Source organism: Hypomesus transpacificus, unplaced genomic scaffold, assembly GCF_021917145.1.
Source record: "Hypomesus transpacificus isolate Combined female unplaced genomic scaffold, fHypTra1 scaffold_27, whole genome shotgun sequence".
In the NCBI taxonomy this organism is placed as follows: Eukaryota; Metazoa; Chordata; class Actinopteri; order Osmeriformes; family Osmeridae; genus Hypomesus; species Hypomesus transpacificus.
In genome coordinates, this window is record NW_025813796.1 from 207,141 (window position 1) to 232,731 (window position 25,591).

Here is a 25,591-nt window from a genome sequence, read left to right on the forward strand (position 1 = left end):
GAGGAGTGTGTAATTGCCTGGGCAGGGCTGACTTGCTGCAGTTCAGAGATACAGACATTTCTCTCAGGTGGTGCTCCAGCTAAGCTTGCTTGTCCCCCTAGCTTAAGGCCTAAGGGGTCAGATGGCTGAGCGGTTAGGGAGTCGGGCTATTTATCAGAAGGTTGCCAGTTCGATTCCCAGCCGTGCATTTGACGTTGTGTCCTTGGGTAAGGCACTTCACCCTACTTGCCTCGGGGAGAATGTCCCTGTACTTCCTGTGAGTCGCTCTGGATAAGGGCGTCCGCTAAATGACTAAATGTAAAACTAAGGCGGCAGGTGGTGGACCAGGGTAGCTTAACTGGCCCAGCGTCCGTATCCTGCATGGGCTCCCACTAAGGAGAGGACTGGGAAGGTTAGGTGGACTGAAAGCCGAAATGTGGTTGCTCTAGCCAGGGAGCTAGCAGGACACATGCTAACCCACTCAGCCTCCCGTCTGCCCAGGCAGGCATGTATGCACATGCATCAAGGGATTTGCCTGTGCCTGAAATAACCACAGATCCAGATTACTCAGCTAGCCTAGTCACAACTATGACTTTGTGTGTCGTCGCCCCCCCCCCCCCCCTCCTCCCGGCCCGTCCTGCCCCTGTCACGTGGGAGGAAGGAGAGGTATCAGGGAATACCTGACCTCTGACCTTCTTCTAGAAGCTTCAGCGCCACAGAGTTTGACCAAAGGTGCACTTCACCCCCATCACTCCTCCCCTCCTCCTCTGCCCCGCCCCACCCCAGGACAGTGACACCGTCAGACCTCAGGCTTAGAAACAGACACCTTTGTGTAAATGCGTGACACAAAGTCAACTCGAACAGGCTTGTCCGGTTCAAGATTGGCTTTTTTTTGTGAAGGAAACGTGCCGAATAAGCTGATTGATATCACAAAGGCTTGGAGTGACTGTGTTTATTTTTCGGAAACTCAGGACAGCTCAAACCAGAACTGCTTTGTGGGCAGTAACATGCAGTCAAAGTGGTTCAATCACAAGTGGTTCAAACTGTTATACAATCCTCGATGACCATACATACAAACCAACTTGAACTTGATCTTGAACAATGGCTGACCGTCCTTCCCTCTGTGTGTTGTGTGCGTGTGTTGTGTGTGCGTGTGTTGGTTTGTGTGTGTGTGTTGTGTGTGTGTGTGTTCTGTGTGTGTGTTCTGTGTGTGTGTTCTGTGTGTGTGTCCAGGGGGTGTTGGAGAGCTTTCTAGGCACAGCAGTGACGGGGGTAATCTTCTGTTTGCTGGCTGGCCAACCCCTCACCATCCTCAGCAGCACTGGCCCAGTTCTTGTCTTCGAAAGGCTCCTGTTTAACTTCAGCAAGTGGGTGCATCTCTCTGTCTCTCTCTCTCTCTCTCTATTCAATTTGCTATGCATCATTGGCATGAATGTTCAGGTTAAGCAATGTTGTCAAAGCAGTCCATAGTGAAGGGTTTACTCACGTAATCATTAAAGTTCTCTGACATGTTCATAATTATCATCAGTCACAAACAAAAGGTTAGAATAATGCTAAGTTACATCTCTCTCTCTCTCTCTCTCGCTCTCTCTCTCTCTCTCTCTCTCTCTCTCTCTCTCTCTCTCTCTCTCTCTCAGTCTATTTTTCTGTCTTTCACTCGTTCCCTCTATTTTTCTCTCAAACTCGCACCCAAACACAACATTGATGTCTCTCCCAAGCTCTGTGTCTGCATTTAATGACGTAATGCGTGGTACATGGACACAAGACTCCACCAGAGTGATGTGAACAGACTCAACAAATAACAGCAGTGTCCTGGGTTCTAGTCCTGTTAGGTTGTTTGTTTATCAGGGGTGACAGTTGTTCTGGAGGTTTCCGCATCAGTGATGCAGCGGGTAAAGTGTACCCCACTGACCCCTTGGTAGCCAGCCTATCATATTTGTTTAGACTAGCATATTCTTTTAATACTTTCACATGCAGTCTCTGTCCTCCCTTTGAAAAGAAAACAAGGAAGCATACAAATAATCGAAAAAAAGAAATAAACTACTTGAATTTCATTAAGTCAAAGAATGGCTGCTGGCTGAAACAGATTCTACTTCTGTAATAACAAACTGCCAATCAGCTGCCCAAAACTGCAGCATCATTGTCTACCAGTTTCTTCCTGCTCTTAATGGGTCATGTGACTCTTGTTCCCGCTTCAGTCGAACCTGCAGCAGAACCACGTCGCCCCGGTTAAATGCCTCACGACAAAAGCTGATTGTACTCACAATGTTCAGGGCCAGACATTTACATAATTGATTTGTCTTTCAGCCTGAGGTAGTTCCTATAGTACAGAGGCTAGCTTCATGCTTTAGCAACTTCAATAAGCAAGATAAAGATGGGTGAATTCTTTTGACGTTAGACAAATACTAATAAGTGAAGACCTCTCTCTGTCTTCCCTCTGTCTTTTGGTCGTGCTCTGAGAATCTTCTAGAATTACCGGATACTCAACTGGTTATGTTCCATTATGAATAATTCACTTTCAATTAATTTCACACAGTGAATGGTGCCTGCTAAGGCCTCAATGTCCTCCGGGGGTTTCCATGGTGATAGTCACTGGCTGCCTCCCTCAGTCGGTCTGTCCTGACGAGTCCTTCAGACTTGTCAACCAATCAGATTACTCAAACCCTTCAAGCAGACAACCACAGGCGAAACGCACCACATTAAAGTCTATATAGATAGGTAAAATGTACATGCGTCACTACGCTGTACTGTACAAGATAATCTTCTTAGATAAAGAAAATTGACCTTTTCCCTGAAATCAGTCCCGGGGGAGGGGGGGGGTGTGTGAAGGGGTTCGGTCTCCTGGAATTCGTAGCTATCGTAACGTTTTTGTTTGCTTCTAACGTACAAACATCCCCAGGAACACCCTGAACCGCACCAGCCCTTGTGATCTAAGGATCGCTGTTGATACAAAACTAACGTTTAACACAAGCAGCCTCCAGGTTTTTTTTGTTTGTAGCCCATGCAACTGTCACTTTGTCTTCGCACACCGCACACATGATGTCGCGTTGTATGTCGTGTTCATGTTCTCTGTTCCCTCCCTCCCTTTGTCGGCCCTTCCCTCTCTCCCTCCCCCCCTCCCTCCCTCCCTCCCTCCCTTCGTCGGCCCCTGTCTCTCTCTCTCCCTCCCTCCCTCCCTCCCTCCCTCCCTCCCTCCCTCCCTCCCTCCCTCCCTCCCTCCCTCCCTCCCTTCCTTCCCTACCTCCCTCCCTCCCTTCATCGGCCCTTGTCTCTCTCCCTCCCTCCCCCCTCCCTCCCTCCCTCCCTTCGTCGGCCCCTGTCTCTCTCTCTCCCCCCCTCCCTCCCTCCCTCCCTCCCTCCCTCCCTCCCTCCCTACCTCCCTTCCCTACCTCCCTACCTCCCTTCCCTCCCTACCTCCCTCCCTCCCTTCATCGTCCCTTGTCTCTCTCCCTCCCTCCCCCCTCCCTCCCACCCTCCCTTCGTCGGCCCCTGTCTCTCTCTCTCCCCCCCTCCCTCCCTCCCTTCCCTACCTCCCTCCCTCCCTTCATCGTCCCTTGTCTCTCTCCCTCCCCCCTCCCTCCCTCCCCCCCTCCCTCCCTCCCTCCCTTCCCTACCTCCCTCCCTTCCTCCCTCCCTCCCTTCATCGTCCCTTGTCTCTCTCCCTCCCCCCTCCCTCCCACCCTCCCTTCGTCGGCCCCTGTCTCTCTCCCTCCCTCCCTCCCTCCCTCCCTCCCTCCCTCCCTCCCTCCCTCCCTCCCTCCCTTCCCTCCCTCCCTCCCTCCCTCCCTTCATCGGCCCTTGTCTCTCTCCCTCCCCCCTCCCTCCCACCCTCCCTTCGTCGGCCCCTGTCTCTCTCTCTCCCCCCCTCCCTCCCTCCCTTCCCTACCTCCCTCCCTCCCTTCATCGTCCCTTGTCTCTCTCCCTCCCCCCTCCCTCCCTCCCCCCCTCCCTCCCTCCCTCCCTTCCCTACCTCCCTCCCTTCCTCCCTCCCTCCCTTCATCGTCCCTTGTCTCTCTCCCTCCCCCCTCCCTCCCACCCTCCCTTCGTCGGCCCCTGTCTCTCTCCCTCCCTCCCTCCCTCCCTCCCTCCCTCCCTCCCTCCCTCCCTCCCTCCCTCCCTCCCTCCCTCCCTTCCCTCCCTCCCTCCCTCCCTCCCTTCATCGGCCCTTGTCTCTCTCCCTCCCCCCTCCCTCCCACCCTCCCTTCGTCGGCCCCTGTCTCTCTCTCTCCCCCCCTCCCTCCCTCCCTCCCTTCGTCGGCCCCTGTCTCTATCCCTCCCTCGGCCCCTCCCTCTCCCAACACCAACCAGAGACAACGCCATCGACTACCTGGAGTTCCGCCTGTGGATCGGCCTGTGGTCGGGGTTCCTCTGCCTGGTCCTGGTGACCACGGACGCCAGCTTCCTGGTCCAGTACTTCACGCGCTTCACCGAGGAAGGCTTCTCGGCCCTGATCAGCTTCATCTTCATCTACGACGCCTTCAAGAAGATGCTCAAGCTGGCCCACCACAACCCCATCAACTCCCACTACGACCCCGACCTCGTCACGCAGTACAGCTGCGTCTGCGTGCCCCCCCCGGACGGTACGGCGCGCCCTCCGCTCCCCCTCCCCCCCTGACCCCTCCCCCTTACCTAGCTCTGCCAGCAGGAGGCGCAGTGGAGGTCTAGAACAGAGAGTAGCAGAACGTGTTCTGGAAAGGTTACGTCACCTTGTTCTCAAGTTCTCATTTGGATTTGTTGGTATCCCCCCCCCCCAGTGGTAGATCGTACAAAGGAGGTCATGCCATCGTTTTTTTCCTCCAGATAGGACCATATTGACCTTTTTCCCCCCCTAGCACACTAGGACTATTTCATGATGTTTACACTGCAAATGCCAATTCATAGCAGTCGGTGTTGTCATGGAGATAAAGCTGTTGACTCTGCCACTATCTGTTCCTGTGAAGTGCGTGTCCTGGCAGAGTCATGGGTCAGAGGAGATATGTTACCATTTAGCCAAAGCAAGTCAAGGATGTATCTGTGGTGACCTTGAGTAATACTGCATGCCATCTATCTGTCCCTCTGTATCTCTCTCTCTCTGTGTGTCTCTCTCTCTGTCTCTCCTTCTGTGTCTGTCTCTTTTTAAATCTCTCTCTCTCTTTCTCTCCTCTCTGTGTCTCTCCTTCTCTCTGTGTCTCTCTCTGTTTTTCTCTCTCTCACTGATGTGGTTTTCTATCGTGACGAGTTCCCCCTCTGTTATTTACGACCAAACAGGTAACATGACGGGTCTCTACATTGAAGAGTCTCCCTGGGCTAACGGCACGGGGCTTTACGATGGAGAGTCTCCCTGGGGCAACAACACTGACCTGGTGAGCTGCCCTAGGAAGGGACTGTTTTTGTGGGGGGAGCGTCAGAGATGTAAACTGGGCCAGACCAAATCATTCAAATCAATACCACTCTTAGATAGGACGTTGTCACGCTTCTCACGCTTCCCCCCGAAGATCTCCTGAGGATCTGGTGTAATTGTGTGTGTGTGTTGTGCAGACGGTGAACACGACCTGGGCCTCCCTCACCAGGACGCAGTGTGGCACGTACGGCGGGCAGCTGGTGGGCTCGGCGTGTGGCTACGTGCCCGACATCACCCTCATGTCCTTCGTCCTGTTCCTGGGCACCTACACCTGCTCCATGTGTCTGAAGCAGTTCAAGTTCAGCCGCTTCTTCCCCACCACCGTGAGTAAACGCCCCCATCCCACAGGCCCATCACGGGGGGGGCTTCCCCCACCCACAGCCAATCACGGGGGCCTTTGACGTCGCCCCTTCTCCCCACAGCCAATCACGGGGGCCTTTGACGTCGCCCCTTCTCCCCACAGCCAATCACGGGGGCCTTTGACGGCAGCTGCTTCCAATCAGTTTCCCATTGTCTTCCTCTTGATGAGGTCACGGGAGGCTGGCAGGTGTCGTTGCTGCTGACGGCACCGGGTGATATCCGGGGTCCTTGTCAGAGTCTGTCGCTCATGTTACCCTCACTGCCACCCTGTGGAGGTCAAAAGCTCGGTCTGTCTGCCGGCTCACATGAAAGAGAGTGTAGGAGGTGTATCTGTGTGGGGAAGCACTGGAACATCCGAAAGCACATCCCGTTCTTGGCTAGCGTGACCCAGGGTGGAGAGGCCCCCCACATGCACACAAACGTAGCCTATTCAGACACACACACACACACACCGCCCCCCCCCTCCTCTTCCCTACACACACACACCGCCCCCCTTCCCCTCCCCTACACACACACACACACACACAGTCTAGTCACTGTGGAATCCAGGACAAGTCTCCTAGAAGGTAGCTCGTCTTACCCCACACTCCTCTGTGTGCCAGCAGCCTCCTCTGCAGTCACACCTATTCACCTCTCTGTAGGAGAGCTCACACCCAATCACCTCTCTACAGGAGAGCTCACACCCAATCACCTCTCTACAAGAGAGCTCACACCCAATCACCTCTCTACAGGAGAGCTCACACCCAATCACCTCTCTACAAGAGAGCTCACACCCAATCACCTCTCTACAAGAGAGCTCACACCCAATCACCTCTCTACAGGAGAGCTCACACCCAATCACCTCTCTACAAGAGAGCTCACACCCAATCACCTCTCTTCAGGAGCCCGCCAGTGAAGGAGTGGTGAAAGTCCTCAGAAAACACACTGCGACCCATCCCAACTAACATGAACAACATTTATATTAAGTTCTATCAAAACTGTTAAGGCTACAATCTCCTCTCCGTCCCGTGTAAATGGCTGTCGTAACATCTCACGATGTGAACCAAGCCTCTGGGGTCATGTGGATGCGTTAACTCTTGTAAACAGGACCAAGGCGTTCACGGTCAAAGGTTTGGCCAAAACTGACCCCGGTATTTCCTTGTCTAGGTGAGGAAGCTTATCAGTGATTTTGCCATCATCCTGGCCATTCTCATCTTCTGCGGTGTGGATGCCTTGGTCGGTGTCGACACTCCCAAGCTCATAGTGCCAAGTGAATTCAAGGTGAGTACCTGCGCTCCATAATACGACCCAATCCATGGGCTCATGTGCTACGACTGTATTGACGTCGACGACACTTGACACAAAACACAACTGAACCTTTTAGTAGGAGTGAATTACACTCTGGCAAACCAATACCAATGGATTCATTTAACGATTGAAATGGTTTCCAAATATTGCCATGAACGCTTGAGAGGGTTGCACGGCCGTTTCGCCTCCTTGGAAACAATGCTCCATTTTGCGGTGCAGACCGTTACTCTGCAATCCTTGGAGATAATGGCAAGAAGGGACATGTGATATCCCCCTGCACTCAGACCCAGGAAACCTGTCTGATGATGGTCTTACCTTACTCACCCCTCAGGGCGAGGGGGAGGGGCTGGATGAGGGGGAGGGGGTGGATGAGAGGGAGGGGCTGGATGAAAGGGAGGGGGTGGATGAGGGCAGGGGTGGATGGGTACGCCTCACGGGGGAGAGCGAGGCGGCGTGGACGGGGTTAGCGGGGACAGGGTGTGTGGAGAGAGTGGCCAGGGTGGATGCATCAAATAACCGGGTGATTAAAGGGAGATGTGGAGAACACTGCCAGCCTTATTGCTGCAGGGACACACCGAGCTTTGTGCGGTCCCACAGCGAATACTTCCCTTCTTTCCCCTTCACTTGTCATGGAATGATGCACGACTCCTTTGACTCTCGGGCTATTGGTCGATCCGTCCCATGAGGGCAGAATATGGGGCAGAATGGAGGAGCATGAGCGCAAACTAGTCTTTCTCATTCTCAAGGTGGCCTTTGTTCGGTTACACAAAACACCTGCACGCCTACAATTCTTTATAAAAAATATCCGGATGTACACTGCTTGTGTATTTGTACACTCACTTATATCTGGCTCGTGTCTTGAGTGTGTCTTGACTGCGTGCGTGCCTCTGATCCGCAGCCCCACGAGTCCACACCGTGGCTGGTTTGTGCCTCCGTTCGGAGGCAACCCCTGGTGGGTGTGCCTCGCTGCGCTGCTGCCCGCCCTGCTGGTCACCATCCTCGTGTTCATGGACCAGCAGATCACGGCCGTTATCGTCAACAGGAAGGAGCACAAACTCAAGGTGAGGGACTCTCTTTTGTGTGTGTGTGTGTGTGTGTGTGTGTGTGTGTGAGATCTTGTTGTTTACATCTTCTCCTTCATCCACTAGCTCTCTCGTTCTCCCTTTCTTCCTTTTTCACACTTTCTCTCTCTCTTTCTCTCCCTTTCGCTCTCTTTCTCTTTCTTTCGCTCTCTCTGTCTCTCTCTGTCTGTCTCTGTCTGTCTCTCTCTCTTTCTCAACTGCATGTGTGGGTTCCAACCATATGCTGTGACCTGCACTTAACCCTGTGTCAGGGGTTGGGCAACTGTTAAACCACTAAACTCCCACTCTTTGTGGTTTGTAATCTCACCATTAAAAACCCATCTCCTTCTCAACACCTCCATTCTCTCCCTCCCTCCCCTCCCCAGAAAGGAGCAGGCTACCACTTGGACCTGTTCTGGGTGGCCGTGCTGTTGATCGTGTGTTCCTTCATGGGCCTGCCGTGGTACGTGGCGGCGACGGTCATCTCCATCGCCCACATCGACTCTCTGAAGATGGAGACGCAGACGTCAGCTCCTGGGGAGCAGCCAAAGTTCCTGGGCGTCAGGTGAGAAGACGCAGTCAGCGCCGCGGATGACACCTCGCGGTCCTCTTTAAATTTCCTGTGAGACATCTGGTGTGTGATACGTGATTATATATATTTTTTCTCACACAGGGAGCAAAGGGGTCACCGGTATCTTTGTCTTCATTCTCACCGGCCTCTCGGTTTTCATGGCTCCAATCCTCAAGGTAGCTTGTTAACCACTTCTCAGCTCTCATGAAAGCTTCCCGCACACATGTTTGAGATTACTGTCTTCTTTTTTTAGGGGGGGGGGGGGGGGGGGGGGGGGGGGGGGAGGGGGGGAATCCTCCTTCCATATAAATGTAAAATAATTTGAAATCTCGCGCTAATCCAATTTGTTCGTCCCATCGTTGAGGTAATGCGATGTGAAATAAGCATGCTCATCTGGGTTTAGTTTCAGGTTGCAGCTCAGTCACTTCTCCAGTTTCCATTACTTCGTTAATCTACCTATCAGTGCTGCCAAGTCATCAACATGAGTTTCAAGTAACCTTGTTCCCAGGCTTTCTCATGTCTCAAGGAGAAAGCCTGGTCAAAAGGTTCCTGAGGGCGGAAAGGGAAATGGCTCTTGTCCGGCAGAGCCTGTAACCGTTTTACATGTTCTCAACATCCGCAAGAACTGTAGGGAAGAGGTTGAGGTTAATGAGTCTCCCCCTTGTGGAAGGTTGAGGTAATAACAGGTTTGTGACAAGTTGCTGTCACTGCATCTGTGATTGTCTCCATAGGAAACGCTCGCCTCAAGATGTTATTCTCCAAAATAGGGTTATCATTATGTCTTCAGATGTTCATATACTGTGAATTATATATATCAGGCTTATCCAGCTCCGAGCTGAACTGCCAAGAGGGTTTCTGTTATTTTCCGTCAGTGGATTTTGATCTTGATAAGATGAATTCCAGTTGGTTTCCTTTATTTGAGTTGGGGGTGGGGTGGGGAGGAAGCAGAGACCCTTAAAGGCTAACGGTTGTCAGACTTTCTGGTAATCTAATCTGCTTAAAGGGCAGCCAAGAGCCAAGCAGGTAAACACGTACATTCTAGTAACTCCACTTTCTAGTAATGTTATATAAGGCGCTTCGAAAAACACTAAATATAGGCTTGTCGTCTTTTTCACTCTCACGCCATCTTTCTCTCTCTCCCTTCAGTTCATTCCCATGCCTGTGCTGTACGGCGTATTCCTCTACATGGGAGTGGCATCTCTCAACGGTGTCCAGGTGAGCTACAGTGATCCAACTTTATGAAAGGTTTGCAGCTGTGCCGCAAAGTCGTCCACACACCCATCCCATTATTAACCCCTGTGTGTGTGTGTGTGTCTGTCTGTCTGTCTCTGTCTGTCTGTGTGTGTGTGTGTCTCTGTCTGTCTGTCTGTCTGTGTGTGTGTGTGTCTGTCTCTGTGTGTGTGTCTCTGTCTGTGTGTGTGTGTGTCTGTCTGTGTGTGTGTGTGTCTGTGTGTGTCTGTGTCTGTGTCTGTGTGTGTCTGTCTGTCTGTCTGTCTGTCTGTCTGTCTGTCTGTGTGTGTGTGTGTGTGTGTCTGTCTGTGTGTGTGTGTGTCTGTCTCTGTCTGTCTGTCTGTCTGTCTGTCTGTCTGTCTGTCTGTCTGTCTGTCTGTCTGTCTGTGTGTGTGTGTGTGTCTGTCTGTCTGTCTGTCTGTCTGTCTGTCTGTCTGTCTGTCTGTCTGTCTGTCTGTCTGTCTGTCTGTCTGTCTGTCTGTGTCTGTGTGTCCGTCAGTTCATGGACCGTTTGCAGTTGCTCCTGATGCCTGCCAAGCACCAGCCTGACCTGATCTACCTGCGCCACGTTCCCCAGCGGCGGATCCACCTGTTCACCTTCATCCAGGTGCTCTGCCTGGCCCTGCTCTGGATCCTCAAGTCCACGGTGGCCGCCATCATCTTCCCTGTCATGGTGAGTGGCACACATGCGCACACACAGACACAGACACACACAGACAGACACACACAGGCATACAGACACACACAAGCATACAGACACACACAGGCATACAGACACACACAGACACACGCACACAGACAGACATACACAGGCACACACAGACACACACAGGCACACACAGGCACACACAGACACACACAGGCACACAGACAGACACAGGCACACAGACACACACACACACACACGTGGGCAAATAAACATCCAGGTTAGCTCACCGGCCAAACATTTGACTTGTCCATCGCAAGATCCCAGGTTCAAGGACGCTTACGTAATCCGTGAATTTTCCTTTCAGATTTTAGCCTTGGTGGCTGTGAGGAAGGCCATGGACTATCTCTTCTCCCAGCACGACCTCGGCTACCTGGACGATGTCATCCCCGAGAAAGACAAGAAGAAGAAGGAGGACGAGAAGAAAAAGAAAAAGAAGAAAGGCAGCATCGACAGTGAAATAGATTTTGTAAGTGTTTCTTTTGTCGTCGTTCTTTTCCCCCCACTTGATCACTCCGTTGGTGTTTTTATGGATGAAGTCGTTTTCTTGTCTCGTTTCGTCTGCAGCCACGCTCTCCTCACTGTAGAACATCCATTCAGTTTTTTTGTTTTTGTTTACCATGATCCCCAAAATGAGGACTTTTTCTTCCTCCCCCACAGTCTGAGTACCCCTACCATGAAAATGTCCCCAGTATAAAAATCTCTATGGACATAATGGAACAAGAGGCCATGTTGGGAGATAAGGCCTCTGACAGTGAGTACCAGCTAGGTATCTGCCGTCCTCCATCACAGGGGCATATCTGAATGCCCAGACCTTGTCCTAATGCTCCCTTCTTTCAAAGTATTTTAATACTACAGTCTCAACTTCTGCTACCTCATAGCCTTTCTAAGTTTCGAGAGTGTTACTGTGGGCTGAGTTTGGCAGAGAGTATCTTTTTCAATGCCTGCTTCTCTCTGCGCACTGCTTTCTAATCTCCTGTTTGACCTTCAGCCTTGTTCTGTGGTTTTCTCTGTCTCTCTACTTTTGTGTTCTGACAAATAACTGGACTTTCTTTTCTATTAAACATGTTTCTTTTTGTCCAGCTTCCCAAATAGCCCTTCTGAAAGCTGCTCATGAAGTATGCTCTTACTATTCATTGCTGCTGGTCCTTTTGTGGTGGAATCTAAGGCTTATGAGAAAGAAGGCCGTCTTAAGTTGATATCTGTGGTCTTTTCTAGGAGATAAACCCTCATCTTTCCTTGACCCACACTCGCAATGCTGAGCGTTACTTTGAGACCCCGACCGTCACGAGGTAATTCCACACACAAGTTTCCAGAGTAGTCACATGCAGATGTGTAGGTTATGGATTGTCCTTCAACTAAATGATGTTTTCTTTAACTCATCTTTCTTAGTCTGGACAAAAAACCCTTCAAGATATCGGTGCCTCAGATTAGAATAGATCTGGAGCCAGAAGAAAATGGGTTCTGGAAGACTCAGAGCTCCGAAACATCAATGTAAACCATCATTTCCATGAACCCAACTAGACCCAGATCAACAAGCCCTGTCCGGCACAGATCATTTTCTCTCATACTGCAGCACCCCCCCCCCCCCCCCTTCCATCGTTCTTGTGTAATGGTTTTAAAGTGAATGCATGAAATGATTTTCCCTATGAATGAGAGGAAAGGAGGGAAGTGACTCAGATTGGTGTTATGAATGATTCATAAAACTTTCATATGCTAATTGTGAACTTTATACATTCATAATCTACAATGTCCCCCATATGACCATATGATATGTATTATAGAGAAATACTTTATAAAGATAAAGAGCTGTGGATTTTCATAGGGGACCAGCCCTGCCCACACTGAAACACATTTAGGTCATATTAATTTTCATGTGTCTCTGTCAAATGCATCATTCATTCTTATTTTATTCCATACCCAGCTCACACATGCATTTTAATATTTGTGAAGAATATGCAAGATGTTTAGCTATTGTACCTAAATTATGATTGACTGTGTTCTATTTCCTACTATGTGTGAATCTGAAAGGCAACCTCTTTTCTAATGTTTTTTTTAATCATTCCCACAAGTTGAATGAAACAGGACTCTAACTACACTTTCCTGAAGTAGGGATATACAGATGAAACCGTGTTTGTAGTTCTACCTCTTTATATGTAGGTGCCAGGTATTATGAGTATGATGAAGACATACTATGCAGTTACTTGTGATCACTAATGCTGATTTAATTATTGAAAGGGCATAGCATAGGATCTCAAGCTCTGTCACTCTCTTAAGTTGCTTCTGCTCTGTAACCATTTCATTTTTTGTATTTGTATTTTGAAGTGGAAAATGCAATAACGGTAATGTAAGAGATTTCGGTGTAAAAATATGTATTTACTTAAGTTGTCTACTGAAGACTTTTGAAGTTTTCAGTGAACACATTTTTATCATATATTTTTTAATGAAGTGATGATTTAGTAGAACTGTTGTTTTTTAAGTGATATAAATCAATGAATAATCACTGTGAGTCAATGCAATGTTGAGATGTACTCTTGTGTCTTGCATTCCTGCAAGAATGACTAGGCTGTCTTCTGTACTCTATGCAAAGGGCTAGGATGATTAAAAACAGAAGAGAAATGTACTTTAAACACTGCCATTTTACAGATATACTGAATTTGTATTATTCTTTTAATCATACAGCTTTATTTTTGTTGGTTCAATTATAAAGACAAATCTTTCATCAGCACTGTTAAAAGAAATTGACCAGTTGCAATACTTAAAAAGGCTCAAGATTATTCAAATGTATATTTGGTTTATATGGTTTCAAAAGGATCAAAACTGTAATATGGCCAAAGATATTATTCATCTTAATTATATAAGAGATTACTCTACACAGGAGGCAAAATATGTACATACGTCCAAATGTGGTATAAAACGATGTATGTCTTTGTTCTCTGTAACACATAACTACAGGGGCACATTAAAATTCAAAACGCTAATGTCAGGAATATGGTATGAGCTGCAGTTTTTAGGTAATTCCACATCAAAATTGTAGAAGTTGGAAGTTGGGAGTGGTGTGGAAGATTGCGAGCATGTAAAAGAGCACCCTTTTAGTTTGGCTGTTAAAATGCAGCTGGCTTACACAGTATTTGCAGGCCTATTCTGGAGAAGTCTTCCACTTTGTTCCTGTTTTGGGACATACTTGTGTGTATGTTTCATGTCTGTATATTTTGACTGTACTGGTTTTGTTAATCAGATTCATTTCATTCTCTTTGACTTTGACATAATTTAATGCACCTGTAAAAAACAAATATAAACAAACTTGGTAAATATTCAACAAGCATATGTCAGATATGCAGGTGTTCATAGATCTTATTTCTTGGTGGAGTAGCAGTCTTTGCAGTGATACAAAATTCTTAGCACTCCTAGACTTCTAGAATGCTATATTAGATATATATATTCTCTGAAAATTATATGACACACAAATGATTTATTTTTTCCAATCAAGTATACTGTAAACTATGAATTACAATAAACATATTTGAATTTTAAATCAAATATTTCAGTTGCATATTTATCTGCCATTTACAGATTCAATGTTACATTTTCTTGGACTATCTTATATTTTATCAAAAACTTAAGAAATAGGTCATGTTACTTAAAGAATTGATTTGAAAATAGCTTTACAATCTAACAGATAAAGAATTTAAATGTGTTTTATGAATATATAAGCCCTGTTTGTGTTGGTATAGTGTCTATCAAAGCACTGAGCCTAACAGCAAAGCTGAAAGCTTCTTAGTTTCCATCATACAATCACAGCAACGGAATGCATGGCTAATAAGAGAAGTTAATCGTGTAGTGTTGATTAGTGCTCTAGGTTTTTGTGGGTTTTTTGCCCTCTGATAGCCTTGTGAAGGTGTGGGGTGGTTAATCCACTAATCACAGCCTTCAGTAACAGTGTTGGCCCATTTATTTTCCAACTTTAGGGGTACTACCCAGAGAACTGCTGAATTTACGAGACAAATAAAAGTTTACGACTTATCCTGATGATCCAGGATTAGTTATAAGTAGCTTTCATGGCGCTGAGAAGACAATTTCACATCACTCTCACATCACATCTGTGTGAGAGGTTGGAGAGAACTACAGTACATCAGCTGCCCCTTATCCAGACCTCTTATCACGGCTAGAGATCCACTCTTGGAGTCTTAGAATCACTACCTCTACAGGAAGAAGTCATGTGATTAAAAAAATGTTTCTTCCATTTTTTATTCAAAGACTACAGCTCTAACTATCTTTTTGGAAAATACAAATTTAGGGTGTGGTATAAAACCGTTTAAAGATAAATAGTTAATCAACTAAATTAACTATTTCACTAACACACGTTAGCACAACAAATATTTACATTCGGTCAATTTGGCATGGTTTTACGGCTACACTGTCATCACCTGTTTTGTGTTTAATTGGCACTAGGTGGCAATAGAGACAAATCTTTTCCCCTTGAACCATGAAACCTTTTTTATCTCGTGATAGCATTTGGGTATCCTGTTTTATTAATACAGCAATCAACACACAAAGCCAAGGTCTTAATCAAATATTTCTAGTTATTACCTTGGCAACCTTGTGAATAGTGAATATCCTGCAGTGACCTCCCTAATCATCAAGCATTTATTATATACAGAGTAACATTGATCTTGTACGCTGCAGAGTGTAGGGGGTAACAATTGATATTTTCTGACCCTGTGGTGAAAACATGATTCAGACCATGTAGCAGTTTCTGAGCACTCGGGACTCAAGCTGGTTCATACTAGTTCCCGCCTGAGTGTTTACTTCGATTACTGGACTACCAAAAATACACTGTCACGGACTTGAGATTTACATTTAGTAGACGCTCTTATCCAGAGCGACTTACAGTAAGTACAGGGACAATCCCCCCGAGGCAAGTAGGGTGAAGTGCCTTGCCCAAGGACACAACGTCATTTGGCACGGCGGGGAATCGATCCGGCAACCTTCTGATTATTAGCCCGACTCCCTCACCGCTCAGCCATCTGACTCCCCTGAGATGGAAGTCTTCAAATGCACAAACAGTAACACTGTAGAATTCTAAGTCTGTTGATGTGTAGTTATCGATGCCATGTGATTGGTGTACACCTGTGATTGGTGTCACATCATCAACACTCTGATGTGATACTGAACATCTTGGTGTGATGGCATCGAAGGTGTCGAGTGGAGTTTCAATTAGTCTCTGGCCACCAATTTAATTGACACCTACTTTGATTGAAAAGCTTTCTGTACATTTTTCGTTTTACCCTTAGTCTCACATCTAAAAATAGATGTAGAAAAATAGTGATCATTTCAGCATCTGTATTTGAACCCAAAGGGGAGGGCAGTGAGGAGGAAGGTTCTTAATACTGTATGTGAGAGAGGACGTGACATATGGCAAATGTGTATTCCTGTCCTGACAGATATTCCGAGCTTGTTGGAATGAATCTACACAGCATTACTTGGTGAGTGACGTGTGGAGCGTACGAGACGTGTTAATAAGGAATCACTAACACAGCAAACTACCATTCTAAATTGCGCTGTCTTGGGTTGTAAGGAGCAACCCATAATTACTGTTCTTTCTTTAAATTGAGAGTTGTCAGAGGAACCAATAGGACCCGTAATTTTAAGTGAGTTGCTGTTGAAATCTGCGTCAATGCTCTGGCTTGTTTATATTTAGTTATAATGTCGTTCTTTAGTTCATTTTCTTAGACATGCCCATTCTTGGAATGGGTGGTTTCCGTAATTAACCATTCCGTTTTTTGGGGTATTTCCTGTTCGGTATTTTGAAACCGTATACACATCAATGTGTATACCTAAAACCTCAAGGTAGTGAAACTGGGGAAATCAGCACTTTTATCAATGAACATTGTGGAATATTTGAAGGTCTTAATGAATTATTTTCATAAAGAAAGGTTTTAATGATTCATTGAATGCTTCAATGGTTAGGAACATCTATGGGACCACAAAATAATTCTAACAAAACTTACATTTGATAACAACTGACATAATGTGCAGTTGCTTTTTGTGGAAACAAAAAGAGCATTGAGGTATATACTAATTGCTGAGGTTTTTGTACTGTATATGGAACAAAACTCCGACCTTTTGGGACCAATTTCCTCTTGACTGAACATCTAACCTTATCTTGCATGCCTGCACAACTGAGAAGGTCAACAGAGGCCAAATGCATTTAAAGCAAGGAAATATAGTGAAAGCACGTTTGTAATTTGAGAATAACGATTCGGGATTAGTGACTAAAAGCATCCTTGTGGTTTCTAAACGCACACGCGCACACACGCACGTACACACACACAGACTGTAAACAAACACACTAACATAACAGAACATCTGCTCTAAAAAGCTGGGATTTTGAAAACCAATCAGCCTAGAAACGTATATTCCCCATGTGGTACAACTAATGCAGTGTGATATGTTATATATTATTACCCTGTATTATGCATTCACTTGATCTTGTGAATGCACTTCGACGACTGTAAGGTATTCATTTTAGTGGGGGGGATGGCACCCACTGCTCTGGGCTGCCTTTGGGTGAGGGACAGCAGAATAAAGACACAAGCAAACACAAGTGTGTGTTCTGTCGATACTTCAAGAGAGTGTGTGTGTGTGTGCGTCATGATTTGAGGGGTTAATAAAGGTCTCTTTTTCTTCTAAAGGATGCAGAGCAGAGCAGGGAGGAGGTCCAGAACGTCATGGAACAGGATGTGCCTGCATGAAACACCTGATTGGGTGTTTACTATACAGCAGGTGTTGAAGACCAGGTGGGGCTGATAAATGTGTTAATCTGTTTTACCAGATCTTCTCATCCAGCCTTCCAACCATGACAACCGTCAATGTGGGAACTGCTACAGTAAATGCCGTCCGAAGAGAATGCCACGAACGATGAAATTGGCACCCTGCAGTTCTCCATCATAACATCAATTAATTTCAAAGGCTCAGATTGTTGCCTATGAGGCATCCGGCTGATCTCCCATTAACCGCCCTTTCAAGTTGACTCGACTGTTTGATAACTGAAACAAAGAGAAAGTATAGGTTCACAGGTATACCCACATGCATATTTATGTCAAGGCAACATGTACGCAACGCGTGACACATAAATGTAACCTTTATGAAAGGACTTTAAGCATCGCCAATAAGTAGAGTGGGTTGCCCCATCTGCGTTCAAATCCCCTAGACAAAATTGTGCCAGAAACGGAAAACTCCCTACGGTAAAGCAGTTGCCTACCATGATGTGAAATGTCAATTAGACACATTGTGAGACAGCGTTTCACTTTCGTGCATGCGCTCATGTCTGGTCTAAATCAACCCCCACGATGAAGTAAACACTAAAACTGGTGGTTTGATTTGGGCCAACCCCGCGAGATCATCTATTGCATTTGCTCACTGCTCTGGCAAGTGTCAAATTTTGCAGAGCGCGAGACTAGAGAGCAGTTGTAGCAGTCTTCCTGATGTGGAAGCAGTGCTGAGCTGCGTGCACTTCTCTGAAGTGGCGTGTACATTCTTTTATGGACTTTAATCATTTGTTTTTGATTCATTGTTTAAACATTTTAACGCAAAAGAAGAAGGAATACTTTGGACATCCGAATAGTTTCGCAAAGGTATGTTTCATAATTAATTATTTCATCACATCGCCAATATTCCAATATTAACCTACTGAATTAAACTGGGAATCACCAAACTATAAAGTAGGCAATGCGATGCATGTAAATAAAATAAAAAAGCTGATTTTTGCGCACTTGTTTATAATGTTAATGATCATAATTATGCGAGAACTGGCAGGCCTATTTAGAATGCAAAAATCAAAGGTCGTATATAGTGTTTGGGTGGGTGCGAATTAATTGTGCAAGGTGAATGGCCACAGGTAAACTATTTGAAGTTGTACATTTCAAGTGGAGCTATTGTCGTACTGTTGTTTGGATTTGAAATGGGAAAATGCTGTTTTGATTCTACTAATAACAGTAGGCTATATTTACTCTGTGAATATAATGGCTTGCATTGGTCTAGTTCTGTTTATCACATTATAGTGCGTTTATATTTGCGTGTATGCTATTTAAAAATGACAATATTCTTATGATTATGATCCGTATAACAATTATAGGCTTACTCCAATTTATCATATTTACATTAACGTTTAGTATGTCGTCAACAGTCAAGGTTTCAAAGCATCCAGTATGTGTACATAGTCAAAGATATGAAAAGAAAACGATTCTTATGCCAGAGACGCAAAATATGCTTGATACAAAAACGGTGCAATCCGAGTTGGTTTGTTCTTCCCCATTCCAGTTTGTTCAATGGATTATGTGAGACAGCATGCAATTGATGGGATCATTCCAGAAATTTCAAAAGAGAAAAAAGGTTTATTGATTTCTTGAGCAGTTCTTGTTGATACCTGTAATTACGAATCAATACCTTCTTCCGATAAGTTCAGAACTGCTGCTAGGTTGCCGTGAGGGTCTATCTGTCTTTATGGGAATGATTGGACGATTTAGTGAAACATCTTACTTATTATTGAAAACGTTTTTCCAATAAGCCCACACTACTTGATGTAGACAACTGAATATTATTTGTCACCACCCCGGCCATAATATCTGCCCATGATGGAAACTACACACGGGGAAATTTGTAATCATGAACTTTTGATAGTACGTATCTAACCTGTACATTTAAGTGAAACAACTAGTTGTCTGTACTCAAGTCATTCGACTCAGTGTATTTTTATGTACAGTGTGCGTAAATAAAATATTGTCTCTCTATCTTACTATCTCCCCCCTCTCTCTCTCTCTCTCTCTCTCTCTCTCTCTCTCTCTCTCTCTCTCTCTCTCTCTCTCTCTCTCTCTCTCTCTCTCTCTCCCTCTCCCTCTCTCTCACACACACACTTCAGCTTTGTTACATCAGGTTTCACCATGACCCAAAGCCTAGGACCCAACACGACCTCAGCGGACTGGAGCACGTTCAACTCCTCTGCGGAACTGTTCAGCTCCACCCTCCAACAAAACATCACTTATGTGGGCTTCTACCTGCACGAGCCCTCGATCGCTGCTGTCTTCATCGTGTCCTACCTGCTCATCTTCCTGGTGTGCATGGTCGGCAACGGCGTGGTGTGTTTCATCGTGCTGCGGAGCAAAAACATGCGCACCGTCACCAACCTCTTCATCCTCAACCTGGCCATCAGTGACCTGCTGGTTGGCATTTTCTGCATGCCAACCACACTGGTGGACAACATCATTACGGGTGGGTCCCTACTGGCCTCATACATTTACATTTAGTAGACGCTCTTATACAGAGCGACTTACAGTAAGTACAGGGACATTCCCCCCAAGGCAAGTAGGGGAAAGTGCCTTGCCCAAAGACGCAACGTCATTTGGCACAGCGGGGAATCGATCCGGCAACCTTCTGATTACTAGCCCGACTCCCTCACCGCTCAGCCATCTGACTCCCATAGGGGCTTCCTGGCTTTGAGAGGCAGGAGCTTTTAATGTCAGTAGTGATGCTTTCGTTGTGTGCGACTACAATACCGTGTTCCTCAAGATGCCCCACCGCAATTTTGTGGGAGAATATAGACATGTCTGCTGTCAAATCTTAGGCATAGTATCTTCACTGTTAAGTCCCACTGCACCTTACGTGTCACTTACCACTGTGGGCCTGTTAACAGACAGCTTTTCTATGGCATCCTTTGAATAATGATATGGCTGTTAATGAATAAAGCATGAATGAAGAATAAACATGATTTGATGCCTATTATCCCATGTGTGGGGGGGAAATTGTGATGTAAAACATTATTATTCAAATGATGTTGTCAAGACCAACTGTAGGTTAATAGATTCTCAATGAGCCACACAACTCAATTTCACCTGTATTAAAACTCCAGTGGTTACACCAATCCTTTGGGTTAGACTGTTGCAGTTTTTTGGGGCAAATCCAAAGAATCTCCTATCTCTTTTCAGTAAAAAGATGATCTCTCCTTAGAAGAACTCAACACTGTCATAATACTTCAAGCCACAGTAGTTTTAATAGGTATTAAAACTGATATTCTGTTTAATGTTGTCAGGTTGGCCCTTTGGAAAGCTTGTGTGTAAGCTTAGCGGGATGGTCCAAGGCATATCAGTGTCAGCCTCTGTATTCACACTGGTTGCGATAGCCGTTGACAGGTAAGGTTTGTTCAAAACGAATTATGAATTTTCTATGTGTATGGGATTTCCCAATAGGGACATGCAACCATTTTTACGAAGCCCAGGCATGTTCTGTTAGATCAATAGGATGTGCTCGTGATGATAAGACTGGTATTTAGACCTAGATTAGAGGAGTCGTGGATCATTATTGCATTGATCACATTGGTTGGAGCTGAATGGGAAATAAACATTTGGGAGAAATGACATTAATCAAATGAAATGTACTACTGGAGAATGAGGGAGAGACCATTTAATAACCCCTTTGATTCCTTCCTGGTTGTCAGGTTCCGATGTATCGTCTACCCGTTCAAACAGAAGCTCACCATCTCCACCTCCACGCTGATTATTGTCATCATATGGGTCCTGGCCATCTCCATTATGTGTCCGTCTGGGGTCATGCTCCAGGTCACCAAGGAGCAACGCATTCGGATTCTCCTGGGAGAGGACGGCAACAACAGCCAGCCCTTTTACTGGTGCCGGGAGAATTGGCCCAATCAAGAGATGAGAAAAATCTACACCACCGTCCTATTCGCGAACATTTACCTGGCGCCTCTTAGTCTCATTGTCATCATGTACGCCCGCATCGGCATTACCCTCTTCAAAACATCCATGCCCGCCTCAGCGGAGAGCAGGAGCAGACGAGGCTGCGATAGCAGGGGAGGGGGCAGCGGGGGCCGTGGGCTGGGAGGGAAGGCTGTCTTGGAGAACCGCCAGACTGTGTCTAAGAAAAAGAAGAGGGTTATTAAGATGCTTCTGGTGGTGGCGCTGCTTTTCATCCTGTCCTGGTTGCCACTGTGGACCCTCATGATGCTGAGTGACTATGCCAGCCTGACAGAGAGTCAGTACCGGGTCATCAACATCTACGTATACCCACTGGCCCATTGGCTGGCCTTCTTCAACAGCAGCATCAACCCCATCATCTACGGCTTTTTCAACGAGAATTTCCGCAGGGGCTTCCAGGCCGCGTTCAAGTTCCAGCTGTGCTCCGCAGCCATGGAGAACCAGAAGTCCTACTCGCACCGTATCCAAGGCAACGCCGTGCTTCCGACGAACATGCACCTCCCGTCTGTGGACGGCTCCGGCTTGGGATTGAGGTCGGGGTCAAAGGTGAACGGGCAAGGGCCCGGTCAAGAGAGGGGCCACTCATCTGGTACGAGCGACTTCAAAGAACAGGACCTGATTATGGAAGATCTGGAGAAGGTACTGTATCTTTGATGTGAAACACACAACATGCACTTTCCTCTGAGCCATTAAGCGCAGCTTTGGCAAATACTGCCTCACCACAGCTAAGAGAGTCAATACAACAACTCTAAGCACTAAACAGAGGTCATCTCTCTAGGAATATGAGAGAACGCTGCCCTGGAGGACAGTATTTAATTTTGCTCGTGTGATAATCTATGCACTCTGCAATCTGTGCGGGCCAGACATGCACATACTGTCAAACTGTTCAAATCTGTTCCCATGAATTATTTAGCACATATTATCCTTCACACACTAAATATATTTTCGTGTGCAGTGGGGGGTAACCAATGATAATGGCATGCATATGCTGTATAATAGCTGGTTGTACTTTGTAATTGAGGATGATTACTGATGTAATGAACATTTGTTCTAGAATCTCACGTCCTCAAAAAAGTTAGAACTTTTCGAATGGGAAACACAAGCATATTTAAATTATTCAGTACTTAAAAATCACTTATTGCCCAGTCAAGGGCAATTAAAATAAACCCTAAAACCATTAAACATCATAAAATCTGGGAGTCAATAAATGAATTTTCTTCAGTGGAGGAATCACCACTGATCATTTTCTGATACCGTACCAAATATACAATGATCTATTGTTCTGTTAAGTACAATCTTCTTCAAGTATTCTGTTATTCGATATTAGAGTAATGATCACCGGTACATGGTACATACTTGTTCTTATTTCTGTTTTGCAGGTTAAGTATGACCTATGAGACTGAATGTCAAAGAAGTCCAATCAACATTTTGTCAGGAGAGCAGTGAACGTCCATTTTACTTGCACTTTATGGTCATTACCAGTGAAATTTCAAAAAAGGCGGACGTCTGTTTCATTGAATGCCAACAACACATCTTGCTGTCGTTGAACTGAAGGAGAATTGATTGACGCTGCTTGCTGTTGATCCCGCTATGAAAGCCTTGCGCCCATGCCAGGCTTCTCTACAGCCTTTTCTTGCCATGGTGTCTGAGTTAGCGAGTGACAAGGCCCTCGCCTGTGGTGGTGATGTGTGCCTAGTATTAAACTGTCAAATGACTGGCCAAGATGTTTATGAGTTTCTCATGCTGCACACTTGACAAGGTGAATGTGATATGAATTAAATGACCAAACAGCCCTCATATTCAACTTTTACTGGAATAACTTTGAAAAATATACACTGAATATTAGTGAAGTGATTGTAAAGTGCTCAAAGTGTCATTGATTATTTGTATTCAACAATGAGTGTCTTTCTTGTTTCAAGCAAACCGATAAAAGGCCTGTCATTGTTTTACACAAGTATTGTTGTTTTCCGTTCATCATCTAAAACGTTGAAGGTAACATATCTGTCATGTCAATTCAATAAAGTATTTCGTAAATGTGGTACGTGCATGCTAGGATCTCTAATCGGTCTTTGATTGAAGCTGTGCACCATATTGTTTATACTGAACTTATTCTGCCAAACAATAAAATAACAAGCGTTGATTCTTTGCTTTTACAAGACGTTCAGGGCATCTCCTTCAAGTACTGTCAAACTTAAATAAACCAACATGCTCTACCTCCATGTTCTGCTTTCATGCTGTACCTGACCTCCAATTTGTACCTCGCCTCCATTCTGTAACTCCACGCAGTAGACCCCCACCTTCATTGGTCAAGGTCATGGATTGAGGTTGTATCTGTTGGACTGTTTACAGACATCCTGGGAATAGAATATTTAAACTCATGTTGCGGTTATGTTTGTTAAAAAAAAAGTGTAGATACATTGTAGACTGTGTTATTGTTTTATGTTGTTGGGCGATTAACTGCTGCGTGATAAATTATGTTGGCTTATTTGTTGTTCTGATAATCTTAAATAAATGTATCTTTGTTTTGCAAAGTCACTGCTTGCGTGTGTTTCTATAAACCTTTATTTATTTTCACATTTGAATTATTTATTTGTCCGATGTACTCATGTTATAACAAGAGACAGGCCTTCTTTGGCAACAGAGTGATACGCTGGTGGAACACATTACCTGAAGAGGTGGTCACAGCGCCCATAGTCAACAGTTTCAAGCCAAGATTCGACAAATACATGAAAGATCACCCAGTCCTGTTCAACTACAGATCATTGGACAATCCACACAAACCCAACATGACAGTTTGTTACTGAGGAGTCAAAAAGGAGTTCAAGAAGTGCAGTTTCAACTGGAGTGACACTCCTACCTAACTGAAGAACTCTAGTCTACTCATGATATTGTTCAGATTTATTTCATGTGTATGGGCACTGGACAAATTAGCATCTTGTGATGCTGGCAAGCGCAGGCATAATGCAAAGTCAGCACATGGCACTTCTCAATAAACATACAAGCTAAAAAATGGATTAGATAGAAACCTGCCACTAAGTCAGAGTCTTACAAAGCAAACATTGCTACTGCGGTCCATGGTTGTTTCTAATCCCTGGGAATATTACAAATACCCTGTATATTTATTTGATATCTTACAGTAAAAGGATTTACAGTGAAAGATATCCTCCTCCTACCCCTGTAGCTCTCTCTCTCTCTCTCTCTCTCTCTCTCTCTCTCTCTCTCTCTCTCTCTCTCTCTCTCTCTCTCTCTCTCTCTCTCTCTCTCTGTCTGTCTGTCTGTCTGTCTGTCTGTCTGTCTGTCTGTCTGTCTGTCTCTCTCTCTCTCTCTCTCTGGCTCTCTCTCTCTCTCTTCTTCCCTCCCTTTCTTTCTATCTCTCTCGCTCCCTCTCCTCTCTCTTTATCTCCTGCTAATCCTGCGGGTTTAACAACATCACCCCTGGCATGACATGCATGCCACCTGCGCCCATTCAAACCTTCCAACAACCTGTTGTTGTTGATAATATTGTCATTTTCTCTCACATACCTTGGGCCTTATTTAGGAGATCACATGTAGAACATTGGGTGATATGGGAATTACAGGAAGCTAAACTTTACAAAGTATTTCTCGAGCTACATAGTTGTGTTGGCCAATACACACAACACATACTGTAGTATGCACCCCCAAACTTTGAAATACTAAGTAGAGCTCAGACGTTTTACACACAGGGGAGTTTGACAAACGAGTAATTTCATTGGTCACCAAGCCATGAAATGAATTGAGTGAAGACTGGCTAATGAAGCTGTTCCTGAGGAGAAGAGATTGGCCTCTTTCCAGCAGAAGGGCCCTAAGACTGACAGTTGATTTCGACCTTGATTTCACACTAACTGAGCTTTGAGAAAATACACTTACACAATACACAGGATCTATTAAAGATGAATGAAGACATTTGTACATCTGTGAGACACACATACTGTATGTCTCACAGATCGCTGTGTTTCTACAGCAGAATACATGGTATTATTAGTGAGTAAGCAGTGGTGTTCTAAAGGAGGATTACAGCTTTGTTTATCCCAAAACACCACCTGGTTAAAAATTCTTCTCAATAGGATCACATTCTCGATTTCTGCATTCACGTGTGCAAACATGTTATTTTGGCAAGCAGTAAAGCTTGCTACAGTACTGTAGCAGAAAATATGTGGAAATAATTGGAAGACCGGATCATATAATAGGGGGTCAGATGGTTGAGCGGTTAGGGAATTGGGCTATCAC

General features: G+C 45.6%; 2 protein-coding genes across 3 annotated transcripts in view; both read left to right on the plus strand.

Moving 5' to 3' along the window:
• Positions 1 to 14,109, plus strand: part of LOC124463256 (electrogenic sodium bicarbonate cotransporter 1-like) — a 33,419-nt gene extending 19,310 nt beyond the window's left edge. Inside the window, exons 13-26 of the mRNA XM_047015083.1 lie at positions 1,213 to 1,346; positions 4,288 to 4,559; positions 5,227 to 5,321; positions 5,497 to 5,682; positions 6,866 to 6,979; positions 7,906 to 8,067; positions 8,454 to 8,632; positions 8,741 to 8,814; positions 9,785 to 9,853; positions 10,368 to 10,541; positions 10,882 to 11,043; positions 11,235 to 11,328; positions 11,793 to 11,866; positions 11,967 to 14,109. Coding sequence (XP_046871039.1) covers positions 1,213 to 1,346; positions 4,288 to 4,559; positions 5,227 to 5,321; positions 5,497 to 5,682; positions 6,866 to 6,979; positions 7,906 to 8,067; positions 8,454 to 8,632; positions 8,741 to 8,814; positions 9,785 to 9,853; positions 10,368 to 10,417 — 1,335 coding nt within the window. The 3' untranslated portion in view covers positions 10,418 to 10,541; positions 10,882 to 11,043; positions 11,235 to 11,328; positions 11,793 to 11,866; positions 11,967 to 14,109. The remainder of the gene's footprint in view (positions 1 to 1,212; positions 1,347 to 4,287; positions 4,560 to 5,226; positions 5,322 to 5,496; positions 5,683 to 6,865; positions 6,980 to 7,905; positions 8,068 to 8,453; positions 8,633 to 8,740; positions 8,815 to 9,784; positions 9,854 to 10,367; positions 10,542 to 10,881; positions 11,044 to 11,234; positions 11,329 to 11,792; positions 11,867 to 11,966) is intronic.
• A 1,863-nt stretch (positions 14,110 to 15,972) lies between these two features.
• On the plus strand, positions 15,973 to 23,851 carry LOC124463133 (neuropeptide FF receptor 2-like). 2 transcript variants are annotated; one of them, XM_047014889.1, is made up of 6 exons: positions 15,973 to 16,060; positions 17,270 to 17,374; positions 19,495 to 19,844; positions 20,662 to 20,761; positions 21,067 to 21,982; positions 22,723 to 23,851. In XM_047014889.1, the coding sequence occupies exons 1-6, from the start codon at positions 15,990 to 15,992 to the stop codon at positions 22,738 to 22,740; spliced, it is 1,560 nt and encodes a 519-aa protein (XP_046870845.1). In that variant the 5' UTR covers positions 15,973 to 15,989; the 3' UTR covers positions 22,741 to 23,851. The 2 variants fall into 2 exon arrangements, with proteins under 2 accessions (XP_046870845.1, XP_046870846.1); XM_047014890.1 differs by lacking the exons at positions 15,973 to 16,060; positions 17,270 to 17,374 and adding an exon at positions 18,027 to 18,211.
• Positions 23,852 to 25,591: the final 1,740 nt, after the last annotated feature.